The following is a 15,000-nucleotide window of genomic DNA, read 5'->3' on the forward strand; positions in this document are numbered from 1 at the left end:
CACTCTCACTGAGTGCTTTCACACACTCTCACTGAGTGCTTTACACACTCTCACTTAGTGCTTTACACACACTCTCACTGAGTGCTTTACACACTCACTGAGTGCTTTCACACACTCTCACTGAGTGCTTTCACACACTCTCACTGAGTGCTTTCACACACTCTCACTGAGTGCTTTACACACTCTCACTGAGTGCTTTCACACACTCTCACTGAGTGCTTTCACACACTCTCACTGAGTGCTTTCACACACTCTCACTGAGTGCTTTACACACTCTCACTGAGTGCTTTCACACACTCTCACTGAGTGCTTTCACACACTCTCACTGAGTGCTTTACACACTCTCACTGAGTGCTTTCACACACTCTCACTGAGTGCTTTACACACTCTCACTGAGTGCTTTCACACACTCTCACTGAGTGCTTTCACACACTCTCACTGAGTGCTTTCACACACTCTCACTGAGTGCTTTCACACACTCTCACTGAGTGCTTTACACACTCTCACTGAGTGCTTTACACACACTCTCACTGAGTGCTTTCACACACTCTCACTGAGTGCTTTACACACTCTCACTGAGTGCTTTCACACACTCTCACTGAGTGCTTTCACACACTCTCACTGAGTGCTTTCACACACTCTCACTGAGTGCTTTACACACTCTCACTGAGTGCTTTCACACACTCTCACTGAGTGCTTTACACACACTCTCACTGAGTGCTTTACACACACTCTCACTGAGTGCTTTACACACACTCTCACTGAGTGCTTTACACACAGTTTCAGAGCAGCTGCGCAGATGGAAAGCTTTCAGAGAAACCAGCCAGAAAACTAACAATTAAGCACAAGTCTCAGCCAATCAGGACACATTCAATGCTTAGATAGCAAATGCACACACAGGGACGCGCAGAAGCACACACAAACACATACACACACAAACACACACACACACTCTGATTATTACACACACACTCTGATTATTACACACACACACACACACACTCTGATTATTACACACACACACACACACACACACACACACTCTGATTATTACACACACACACACTCTGATTATTACACACACACACACACACTCTGATTATTACACACACACACATTCTCTGATTATTACACACACACACACACACACACACACTCTCTGATTATTAAACACACACACACACACACACACACACACTGATTATTAAACACACACACACACACTGTGATATTACACACACACACACACACATACACACTCTGATTATTACACACACACACTCTCTGATTATTACACACACACAATCACTCTGATTATTACACACACACTCTGATTATCACACACACACACACACACACACATACACTCTGATTATTACACACACACACACACACACGCTGTGATATTACACACACACACACACACACACACACATACACACTCTGATTATTACACACACACACTCTCTGATTATTACACACACACACACACACTCTGATTATTACACATACACACACTCTGATTATTACACACACACACTGATTATTACACACACACTCTGATTATTACACAATCACTCTGATTATTACACACACACACACACTCTGATTACTCTGATTTTTTCACACACAGGGACGCGCAGCAGCACACACACACACACACACACACACACACACACACACACACACACACTCTGATTATTACACGCACACACACACACACACACACACACACACTCTGATTATTTCACACACAGGGACGCGCAGCACACACACACACACTCTCTGGAGAAGCGTTCAGTCTCTCCTCATGTCAACAGTGAATCCTCTCATGGCTTTTAAAGGGAAAGGGAGACGAGGCTCTGATTGGTTTATTAAAGGGAAAGGGAGATGAGGCTCTGATTGGTTTATTAAAGGGAAAGGGAGATGAGGCTCTGATTGGTTTATTAAAGGGAAAGGGAGATGAGGCTCTGATTGGTTTATTAAAGGGAAAGGGAGATGAGGCTCTGATTGGTTTATTGCTCGTTACGCCCCAAACACACCCACGACTCATGAAGAGACGAGGGACGGCCCTATTGGACCATGAGCCGGAGCACAGACAGTTTCCCCCGTCGTTAAACTAGCAGAAGTGGATTCAGACACGCCCTAACATAGCAAGCAAGTTTATTTGTATAGCACATTTCATACACAGTGGCAATTCAAAGTGCTTTACATAGAAATTAAGTTAAAATAGTCATAAGTGAAAAAAATAAATAAAAATATATATAGTATAACAGTTATAATAGGAATTAAAAGGAAATAAAAAATAAAGATGAAATCCCCTATCTGGGGTGGAAGAAAATGGAGTTATGGCCCTAAATGATCCTTATTAACGATAAAGTCACATTATATAAACACATACTGACCTCAAGTGGTGTGTTGCATCAAAAGCAGGCAGAGCCCATTGTAATAATGAATGATGACAGGACAAATGGGTTTGAATTAGGGCTGTCAAAAGATTAATCGCATCCACAATAAAAGTTTGTGTTTACATAATATATGTGTGTGTGCTCTGTTAATTATTATTTATATATAAATACACACTCAAGCATGTATATATTTAAGAAAAAAATATTATTTTTATATATAAAAGATTTATATTTAAATATATTATAGATTATATAAATGTATATACAGTATATACATGCAAATATTTCTTATATATATACATGATTGTGTGTGTATTTATATATAAATAATAATTAACAGAGTACACACACATATATTATGTAAACACTAGGGATGCAACACTACAGTTAGTCCACGGTTCAATACACACCTCGGTTTTTAACCACGGTTTTCGGTTCGGTTCTGATGGCTTGTCAAATCAGTTTTTTGCTATTCTATTCTTAGGCAACAGGAACCGCAAGAGGTTAAAGAGAAAAAAGACTATTTTTTATTGCAATACTCTTTCTTTATTTTACTTAAAAGAATTGAAAAAACCTTACTTAAACTTAAAACTTTACTTAAAAAACCCTTGTACACATTCCTAGTGTATTGGATAATATAATAAATATATATAAAGATTTACACTGGCAGCTCAGAGCTGTACAGCAGCATTTAAGTATGAAATTGAATGAATGAATGTAAAAATAAAACACTACATAGACTTCACTGTAAAATATACACTGATTCTTATTAAAGCTGCTGTATTAGTTCTTCAGTCAAGAGCAGTGAGTGATTTTCTTTGTCTTTTGTTGTTGTATTAACATTAAAGGGATAGTTCACTCAAAAATGAAAATTCTGTCATCGAGAAATGAAAACAGGTTGGAAACAATATTAGAGTGAGTAAATAATGACATAATTTTAGAGGTGAACTGTCCCTTTAAGGACAGCGTGTTCACTATAGGCTGCGCGGCTGTCAATTAAAGACCTGCACACATCTAATATACAGACACACACAGATTTACTTTCTCTTTAGACATAACCGACTGTGTTTATGTGTTTATGTTGTGTGTATTTGACAGTATTAGCGCAGTAAGACGACTACTTAGTCCAGTAATCACGTGTTTGACAGGCTTTTAGTGCGCGCGCTCGGAAAAGCGCAAGTTAAAACCGCGCACCACGCCGGCGAGGCTTTAAAACGCACGCAAATAATGAACTTTGGTGATTGTGAATAACTCTAGTGTTCCGTGAGTATAACTCCACCACTGACCTGTGATGTGAATGTATGTCGTGTTGTTCAGTATTGGGATGGAGGCAAATGATAGAATTTGTAGAAAAATAATTAATTAAATGCGAAACCGAAAAAAACGCAATTCACAAGCGCGTATTGAACCGTGAATGCCGTACCGAACGGTTCAATATTATATTGAGAATTGTGGCATCCCTAGTAAACACAAACTTTTATTTTGGATGCGATTAATCGCGATTAATCTTTTGACAGCCCTAGTTTGAAACATTCGCTCTGATGCATCCAGACTCCACATCGAGATCCATCTAGTCCATCTAGACCCGCTGCAGGTTAGAAGTGTGTGTGACTGTTTAAAGCGCCTCTGAAGGAGAAGATCTGTTGGTTGTGTGTGTAGATGTGAACGAGTGTGTGCAGTCTGGCATCTGTGGACCGGGTGAGTGTTACAACACCATCGGAAACTACACCTGCATCTGCCCTCTGGATTACATGCAGATCAACGGAGGAAACAACTGCATGGGTTAGAGTCCGCACACACACACACACACACACGCTACTCTCATCGTTACAGTTATCGTTAACGATTGACGTTATAGTTATCGTTAATGATTGACGTTATTGTTAACGTTAATGATTGGCTTTATAGTTATTATAGTTATCATTATAGTTATCGTTAATGATTGACGTTATTGTTATCGTTAATGCTTGGCTTTATAGTTATTATAGTTATCATTGTTATCATTATAGTTATCGTTAATGATTGATGTTATAGTTATCGTTAATGATTGACGCTATAGATATTATAGTTATCATTAATGATTGACATTAGTTATTATTATGGTTATCGTTAATGATTGACGTTATTGTTATCGTTAATGATTGGCTTTATAGTTATTATAGTTATCATTATGTTATCATTATAGTTATCGTTAATGATTGATGTTATAGTTATCGTTAATGATTGACGCTATAGATATTATAGTTATCATTAATGATTGACATTAGTTATTATTATAGTTATCGTTAATGATTGGCTTTATAGTTATCGTTATAGTTATCGTTAATGATTGATGTTATAGTTATTATTATAGATATCGTTAATGATTGACATTATAGTTATCATTAATGATTGACGTTATAGTTATCGTTAATGATTGACGCTATAGATATCATTATAGTTATCGTTAATGATTGACGTTATTGTTAATGATTGACGCTATAGATATCGTTAATGATTGACGCTATAGATATCATTATAGTTATCGTTAACGATTGACGTTATAGTTATCATTAATGATTGACGTGATAGTTAATGATTGACGCTATAGATATCATCAAAGTTATCGTTAATGATTGACGTTATAGTTATCTTTAATGATTGACGTTATAGTTATTGTTAATGATTGACGTTATAGTTATCGCTAATGATTGACGTTATATTTATCGCTAATGATTGACGTTATAGTTATCGTTAAGATTGACGTTATTGTTATCGTTAATGATTGACGCTATGTATATTATAGTTATCGTTAATGATTGACGTTATAGTTATCGTTATCGTTAATGATTGACGTTATAGTTATGGTTAATAATTGACATTATAGTTATCGTTAATGATCGACATTATAGTTATCGTTAATGATTGACATTATAGTTATCGTTAATGATCGACATTATAGTTATCGTTAATGATTGACATTATAGTTTTCGTTAATGATTGATGTTATAGTTATCGTTAATGATTGCCATTATAGTTATCGTTAATGATTGATGTTATAGCTATGTTATTTATCATTAAATGTATCGCTATAGCTATCGTTAATGATTGACATTATAGTTATCGTTAATGATCGACATTATAGTTATCGTTAATGATCGACATTATAGTTATCGTTAATGATTGACATTATAGTTATCGTTAATGATTGATGTTATAGTTATCGTTAATGATTGCCATTATAGTTATCGTTAATGATTAACGTTATAGCTATGTTATTTATCATTAAATGTATCGCTATAGCTATCGTTAATGATTGACGCGGTACACTGTGACGTGTTTGTTGTACTGTGTGTGTCCAGATATGCGGAAGAGCCTGTGCTACAGGAACTACTACTCTGATAACGCCACCTGTGATGGAGAACTCACCTTCAACATTACCAAGAAGTTCTGCTGCTGCTCGTACAACATCGGCCAGGCCTGGAACAAACCCTGCGAGCGCTGTCCCGTTTCCAACACCAGTGAGACACACACCTCACCTCTGTTCACACGCACACACACACACACACACACACACATGACCGTAACGTGCTTCTCTGCTGCAGATGAGTTCGCTGTGCTGTGTGGAAGTAATATGGAGGGGTATATCATTGACATCTACACTGGAAGAGTCACTGGTAAACACACACACACACACACACTTAAAGCACAGTTGTGTGTCTGCATGTTCACATCCATCATGTGTGTGTGTCTGTGGTCCGCAGACATCGACGAGTGCCGTCAGATCTCCGGATTGTGTGAAAACGGCGTGTGTATCAACATGATCGGCAGTTTCCGCTGTGAATGTCCGATGGGCTTTGTTTATAATGAAAAGCTGCTGATCTGTGAGGGTAAGAGCTCCAGTCGCTGAGGGGCATTTACGTTAAACAGGGCTTGACGCTTACTTTTCTCCCATGGTGCACCTGTGCTCTTAGTTGAAACATTTAGGAGCGCATTTAGAAACTTTAGGGGCGCAACTAACCATTTATTTATTTATATATATTAGGGCTGGGCAAATTAACGCGTTAACGCGGGCGAATAATTTTTTTTAGCTTAACGCAATTAAAATATTTAACGCAAATAACGCAGCGTCCGTTTTTATATCAATTTTTGCTTAGCATTACATGATCATCACGCTCTTATTCATGTAAATGCTTCCAAGCGACAAGACACAAGAGAACGCGCTGTATGCCAATGTCCTGTGTGTGTGTGTGTGTGTGTGTGTGTGTGTGTCAGTGTCCTGTCTGTGTGGATGCGTCTCATGTCAGCTAATCAAGGGACACACACACACACACACACACACTCGACGCACACATAGACTCGCGTCAGTTTCCTGCTCACATCGAGTTCTCTTTTGCTCTTGAACAAACAATAACAGAGGATTTTGAGGATTCTCATATTAGGATCTTAAATTAGTTAAATAACGTCTTAAATGAACTTAAAGAGTTGTGAGGAAATGAGATGCGCGGGACAGCGCGTGAGATCCGCGGCTGTTCTTAAAGTGACAGTAGCACTGATGATGATGTCATTAATGCTCATCAAAGAACAACGGGAACAGAGAAAATTGTAGCTTTAATAATGATTCATCTATATTTAATTTATTATTTATGCAGTTAAGAAAGATAACTATTACATTTCTGTATATGTATAACAGGGAAGGCCATGGGTAAATATAACATTTAATATTTTGGGTTTATATAAAGATTGTTTTAAGTTCACTTAAATTAAAAGTTGTTGTTTTTTAAAGCCTAATAAATGTTGAGATTGGCATCTTTCAGTTCTACTGTAATGTAACGTCATTAATGTTTCATAGAGACATCAGTGATACTGGCCTTCATTCATAAAAATATGACAATACAACACATATTTAAAATATGCTGTCTTTAAATTGTTTATACATTAATTTGGAGAGTAACTGAAATTATTACAATATCAAAATATTAAAAATGTAAAATATTAAAAACTTGCGATTAATCGCGATTAATTACAGAAAAAAAGTGTGATTAATTAGTTGTTGTTTTTTAATCGATGCCCAGCACTAATAAATATAGTGTTATTTTAGTATCACTGAGATACTATATAGTTTTTGTTAATATTTCAATTCAATTTGATTCTGCTTTCATTGTAGTTTTAGTTTAAAAGTTTTAGTAATTCTGTTGTTTTGTCTTTTTTTAAATTCATTTTAAAAAATGTTGTTATTTAAAAAAAATGTCTGGCGTTTTTATTAATTATTATTTCAGTTTTAGTTTGGTACAGTTATCGTTAATGATTGATGCTATAGTTATCGTTATAGTTATCGTTAACGATTGACGTAATAGTTATAGTTATCATTAATGATTGACGTTATAGTTATCGTTAATGATTGACGTTATAGTTATCGTTAATGATTGATGTTATAGTTATCGTTAATGATTGATGTTATAGTTATCGTTATTGTTATCGTTAATGATTGATGTTATAGTTATCGTTATAGTTATCGTTAATGATTGATGTTATAGTTATCGTTAATGATTGATGTTATAGTTATCATTATAGTTATTGTTAATGATTGACGTTATAGTTATCTTTAATGATTGACGTTATAGTTATCATTATAGTTATCGTTAATGATTGACGTTATAGTTATCATTATAGTTATCGTTAATGATTGACGTTATAGTCATCATTATAGTTATCGTTAATGATTGACATTATAGTAGTTATAGTTATAATTATAGTTATCGTTAATGATTGACATTATAGTCATCATTATAGTTATCGTTAATGATTGACATTATAGTCATCATTATAGTTATCGTTAATGATTGACATTATAGTAGTTATAGTTATAATTATAGTTATCGTTAATGGTTGACGTTATAGTTATCATTATCGTTATCGTTAATGATTGACATTATAGCTATAGTTATAATTATAGTTATCATTAATGATTGATGTTATAGTTATCGTTAATGATTGACATTATAGTTATAATTATAGTTATTGTTATCGTTAATGATTGACATTATAGTAGTTATAGTTATAATTATAGTTATCGTTAATAATTGACGTTATAGTTATTGTTATAGTTATTGTTAATGATTGACATTATAGTTATCATTATAGTTATCGTTAATGATTGACATTATAGTAGTTATAGTTATAATTATAGTTATCGTTAATGATTGATGTTATAGTCATCATTATAGTTATCGTTAATGATTGACATTAACAATATAGTTATAATTATAGTTATCCCTGCAAATGAAATGCTCTTTGTATGATGTTAAGTGTGTTTGTGTGTTTGTGTGTGTGTGTGTGTGTGTGTGTGTGTGTGTGTGTGTGTGTGTGTGTGTGTGTGTGTGTGTGTGTGTGTGTGTGTGTGTGTGTGTGTGTGTGTGTGTGTGTGTGTGTGTGCAGATATTGACGAGTGTCAGAACGGGCCGGTGTGTCAGCAGAAAGCTGTCTGTCTGAACGTTCCTGGAAGTTTCCGCTGTGAGTGTAAACCTGGATACCGGCAGACTCCCACCCAGCAGTGTGTCGGTGAGTCCGGCCCGTCTCATGACTACTCACATATCAAAGTTACCAGAACATGAAGAAACAGCCGCTCTCAGCCTCAACAGGAAACCAGCAGAAACATGTCACATGTTTAAAACAGCTCAGATCAGCTTTGTGATGTGATGATGATGGTGATGATGGTGTCTGACTCTTCTCTCTCAGATCGTAATGAGTGTGTTGAGAATCCAAACATCTGCAGTCCGGGTCAGTGTATTGACATGGTGGGGAGTTACCGCTGCCTCTGCCCCAATGGCTTCACATCCACCCCAGACCTGTGTATTGGTGAGAGATCAGCCTCACATACCTGTCTGTCTGTCTGTCTGTCTGACCGTCTGTCTGTGTTCATGACTAACTGACCATCTGTCTGTCTGTATGTCTGACCGTCTGTGTTCATGACTAACTGACCGTCTGTCTGTGTTCATGACTAACTGACCATCTGTGTTCATGACTAACTGACCATCTGTCTGTGTTCATGACTAACTGACCGTCTGTCTGTGTTCATGACTAACTGACCGTCTGTCTGTGTTCATGACTAACTGACCGTCTGTCTGTGTTCATGACTAACTGACCATCTGTCTGTATTCATGACTAACGGACCATCTGTCTGTGTTCATGACTAACTGACCATCTGTCTGTCTGTCTGACCGTCTGTATTCATGACTAACTGACCGTCTGTCTGTGTTCATGACTAACTGACCGTCTGTCTGTGTTCATGACTAACTGACCGTCTGTCTGTGTTCATGACTAACTGACCGTCTGTCTGTGTTCATGACTTACTGTTCATGACTAACTGACCGTCTGTCTGTGTTCATGACTAACTGACCGTCTGTCTGTGTTCATGACTAACTGACCGTCTGTCTGTCTGTCTGACCGTCTGTATTCATGACTAACTGACCGTCTGTCTGTGTTCATGACTAACTGACCGTCTGTCTGTGTTCATGATTAACTGACCGTCTGTCTGTGTTCATGACTTACTGTTCATGACTAACTGACCATCTGTCTGTGTTCATGACTAACTGACCGTCTGTCTGTGTTCATGACTAACTGACCGTCTGTCTGTGTTCATGACTAACTGACCGTCTGTCTGTGTTCATGATTAACTGACCATCTGTCTGTGTTCATGACTAACTGACCATCTGTCTGTGTTCATGACTAACTGACCGTCTGTCTGTGTTCATGACTAACTGACCATCTGTCTGTGTTCATGACTAACTGACCGTCTGTCTGTGTTCATGACTAACTGACCATCTGTCTGTGTTCATGACTAACTGACCATCTGTCTGTGTTCATGACTAACTGACCATCTGTCTGTGTTCATGACTAACTGACCGTCTGTCTGTGTTCATGACTAACTGACCGTCTGTCTGTGTTCATGACTAACTGACCGTCTGTCTGTGTTCATGACTAACTGACCATCTGTCTGTGTTCATGACTAACTGACCGTCTGTCTGTGTTCATGACTAACTGACCATCTGTCTGTGTTCATGACTAACTGACCGTCTGTCTGTGTTCATGACTAACTGACCATCTGTCTGTGTTCATGACTAACTGACCGTCTGTCTGTGTTCATGACTAACTGACCGTCTGTCTGTGTTCATGACTAACTGACCGTCTGTCTGTGTTCATGACTAACTGACCATCTGTCTGTGTTCATGACTAACTGACCGTCTGTCTGTGTCCATGACTAACTGACCATCTGTCTGTGTTCATGACTAACTGACCGTCTGTCTGTGTTCATGACTAACTGACCCTCTGTCCGTGTTCATGACTAACTGACCGTCTGTCTGTGTTCATGACTAACTGACCATCTGTCTGTGTTCATGACTAACTGACCATCTGTCTGTGTTCATGACTTACTGACCATCTGTCTGTGTTCATGACTAACTGACCATCTGTTTCTGTTCATGACTAACTGACCATCTGTCTGTATTCATTACTAACGGACCATCTGTCTGTGTTCATGACTAACTGACCATCTGTCTGTCTGTCTGACCGTCTGTATTCATGACTAACTGACCGTCTGTCTGTGTTCATGACTAACTGACCGTCTGTCTGTGTTCATGACTAACTGACCGTCTGTCTGTGTTCATGACTAACTGACCGTCTGTCTGTGTTCATGACTAACTGACCGTCTGTCTGTGTTCATGACTAACTGACCGTCTGTCTGTGTTCATGACTAACTGACCATCTGTCTGTGTTCATGACTAACTGACCATCTGTCTGTGTTCATGACTAACTGACCATCTGTCTGTGTTCATGACTAACTGACCATCTGTCTGTGTTCATGACTAACTGACCGTCTGTCTGTGTTCATGACTAACTGACCGTCTGTCTGTGTTCATGACTAACTGACCGTCTGTCTGTGTTCATGACTAACTGACCATCTGTCTGTGTTCATGACTAACTGACCGTCTGTCTGTGTTCATGACTAACTGACCATCTGTCTGTGTTCATGACTAACTGACCGTCTGTCTGTGTTCATGACTAACTGACCGTCTGTCTGTGTTCATGACTAACTGACCGTCTGTCTGTGTTCATGACTAACTGACCATCTGTCTGTGTTCATGACTAACTGACCGTCTGTCTGTGTTCATGACTAACTGACCCTCTGTCCGTGTTCATGACTAACTGACCGTCTGTCTGTGTTCATGACTAACTGACCCTCTGTCCGTATTCATGACTAACTGACCGTCTGTCTGTGTTCATGACTAACTGACCATCTGTCTGTGTTCATGACTAACTGACCATCTGTCTGTGTTCATGACTTACTGACCATCTGTCTGTGTTCATGACTAACTGACCATCTGTTTCTGTTCATGACTAACTGACCGTCTGTCTGTGTTCATGACTAACTGACCATCTGTCTGTGTTCATGACTAACTGACCATCTGTCTGTATTCATGACTAACTGACCGTCTGTGTTCATGACTAACTGACCGTCTGTCTGTGTTCATGACTAACTGACCATCTGTCTGTGTTCATGACTAACTGACCATCTGTCTGTGTTCATGACTAACTGACTGTCTGTCTGTGTTCATGACTTACTGACCATCTGTCTGTGTTCATGACTAACTGACCATCTGTTTCTGTTCATGACTAACTGACCGTCTGTCTGTGTTCATGACTAACTGACCATCTGTCTGTGTTCATGACTAACTGACCATCTGTCTGTATTCATGACTAACTGACCGTCTGTGTTCATGACTAACTGACCGTCTGTCTGTGTTCATGACTAACTGACCATCTGTCTGTGTTCATGACTAACTGACCATCTGTCTGTATTCATGACTAACTGACCATCTGTCTGTGTTCATGACTAACTGACCATCTGTCTGTGTTCATGACTAACTGACCACCTGTCTGTGTTCATGACTAACTGACCATCTGTCTGTGTTCATGACTAACTGACCGTCTGTTTGTGTTCATGACTAACTGACCATCTGTCTGTGTTCATGACTAACTGACCATCTGTCTGTGTTCATGACTAACTGACCATCTGTCTGTGTTCATGACTAACTGACCATCTGTCTGTGTTCATGACTAACTGACCATCTGTCTGTGTTCATGACTAACTGACTGTCTGTCTGTGTTCATGACTAACTGACCATCTGTCTGTGTTCATGACTAACTGACCATCTGTCTGTGTTCATGACTTACTGACCATCTGTCTGTGTTCATGACTAACTGACCATCTGTCTGTGTTCATGACTAACTGACCATCTGTCTGTGTTCATGACTAACTGACCATCTGTCTGTGTTCATGACTTACTGACCATCTGTCTGTGTTCATGACTAACTGACCATCTGTCTGTGTTCATGACTAACTGACCATCTGTCTGTGTTCATGACTAACTGACCATCTGTCTGTGTTCATGACTAACTGACCATCTGTCTGTGTTCATGACTAACTGACCGTCTGTCTGTGTTCATGACTAACTGACCATCTGTCTGTGTTCATGACTAACTGACCATCTGTCTGTGTTCATGACTAACTGACCATCTGTCTGTGTTCATGACTAACTGACCATCTGTCTGTGTTCATGACTAACTGACCGTCTGTCTGTGTTCATGACTAACTGACCGTCTGTGTTCATGACTAACTGACCGTCTGTCTGTGTTCATGACTAACTGACCGTCTGTGTTCATGACTAACTGACCGTCTGTGTTCATGACTAACTGACCATCTGTCTGTGTTCATGACTAACTGACCATCTGTCTGTGTTCATGACTAACTGACCATCTGTCTGTGTTCATGACTAACTGACCGTCTGTCTGTGTTCATGACTAACTGACCATCTGTCTGTGTTCATGACTAACTGACCATCTGTCTGTGTTCATGACTAACTGACCATCTGTCTGTGTTCATGACTAACTGACCATCTGTCTGTGTTCATGACTAACTGACCGTCTGTCTGTGTTCATGACTAACTGACCGTCTGTGTTCATGACTAACTGACCGTCTGTCTGTGTTCATGACTAACTGACCGTCTGTGTTCATGACTAACTGACCGTCTGTGTTCATGACTAACTGACCATCTGTCTGTGTTCATGACTAACTGACCGTCTGTGTTCATGACTAACTGACCATCTGTCTGTGTTCATGACTTACTGACCATCTGTCTGTGTTCATGACTAACTGACCGTCTGTGTTCATGACTAACTGACCGTCTGTCTGTGTTCATGACTAACTGACCATCTGTCTGTGTTCATGACTAACTGACCATCTGTCTGTGTTCATGACTAACTGACCGTCTGTCTGTGTTCATGACTAACTGACCATCTGTCTGTGTTCATGACTTACTGACCATCTGTCTGTGTTCATGACTAACTGACCGTCTGTGTTCATGACTAACTGACCGTCTGTCTGTGTTCATGACTAACTGACCGTCTGTCTGTGTTCATGACTAACTGACCATCTGTGTTCATGACTAACTGACCGTCTGTCTGTGTTCATGACTAACTGACCGTCTGTGTTCATGACTAACTGACCATCTGTCTGTGTTCATGACTAACTGACCATCTGTCTGTGTTTATGACTAACTGACCGTCTGTCTGTGTTCATGACTAACTGACCGTCTGTCTGTGTTCATGACTAACTGACCATCTGTCTGCGTTCATGACTAACTGACCGTCTGTCTGTGTTCATGACTAACTGACCGTCTGTCTGTGTTCATGACTAACTGACCGTCTGTGTTCATGACTAACTGACCGTCTGTCTGTGTTCATGACTAACTGACCGTCTGTGTTCATGACTAACTGACCATCTGTGTTCATGACTAACTGACCATCTGTCTGTGTTCATGACTAACTGACCGTCTGTTTCTGTTCATGACTAACTGACCGTCTGTCTGTGTTCATGACTAACTGACCATCTGTGTTCATGACTAACTGACCGTCTGTCTGTGTTCATGACTAACTGACCGTCTGTGTTCATGACTAACTGACCATCTGTCTGTGTTCATGACTAACTGACCATCTGTCTGTGTTTATGACTAACTGACCGTCTGTCTGTGTTCATGACTAACTGACCGTCTGTCTGTGTTCATGACTAACTGACCATCTGTCTGCGTTCATGACTAACTGACCGTCTGTCTGTGTTCATGACTAACTGACCGTCTGTCTGTGTTCATGACTAACTGACCATCTTTGTTCATGACTAATTGACCGTCTGTCTGTCTGACCGTCTGTCTGTGTTCATGATTAACTGACCGTCTGTCTGTCTACCCGTCTGTCTGACCGTCTGTCTGTGTCCAGACGTGGACGAGTGTGAGCGTCAGCCGTGTGGAAATGGAACCTGTAAGAACACTGTGGGCTCCTACAACTGCTTGTGTTACCCAGGATTCCAGCTGTCACACAACAACGACTGCATCGGTAAACACACACACACACACACACACACACACATTAGTTGTACAGCAGACAGGCGTGTGGTTGTGTGTTAACGGCTCTGTTTTGTGTGTTCAGACACAGACGAGTGCACGTCGATCCGAGGCTTGTGTCGCAACGGAAACTGCATCAACACGGTGGGCTCGTTTGT

At 39.3% G+C, this 15,000-nt stretch overlaps 1 protein-coding gene across 3 annotated transcripts in view; it reads left to right on the top strand.

The window, feature by feature from the left end:
• The window catches only part of fbn1 (fibrillin 1), a 251,586-nt gene that overhangs the window by 174,006 nt on the left and 62,580 nt on the right, over nt 1–15,000 (top strand). For all 3 annotated transcript variants that reach the window (XM_079825341.1, XM_079825340.1, XM_079825342.1), the window contains 8 exons: nt 4,068–4,190; nt 5,750–5,908; nt 5,993–6,064; nt 6,152–6,277; nt 8,826–8,948; nt 9,126–9,245; nt 14,718–14,834; nt 14,928–15,000. The exon at nt 14,928–15,000 is cut by the window's right edge and continues 53 nt beyond it. In XM_079825341.1, coding sequence (XP_079681467.1) covers nt 4,068–4,190; nt 5,750–5,908; nt 5,993–6,064; nt 6,152–6,277; nt 8,826–8,948; nt 9,126–9,245; nt 14,718–14,834; nt 14,928–15,000 — 913 coding nt within the window. The remainder of the gene's footprint in view (nt 1–4,067; nt 4,191–5,749; nt 5,909–5,992; nt 6,065–6,151; nt 6,278–8,825; nt 8,949–9,125; nt 9,246–14,717; nt 14,835–14,927) is intronic.

The sequence above is a fragment of the Gobio gobio genome (genome assembly GCF_949357685.1).
Source record: "Gobio gobio genome assembly, chromosome: 9".
Taxonomy (NCBI): Eukaryota; Metazoa; Chordata; class Actinopteri; order Cypriniformes; family Gobionidae; genus Gobio; species Gobio gobio.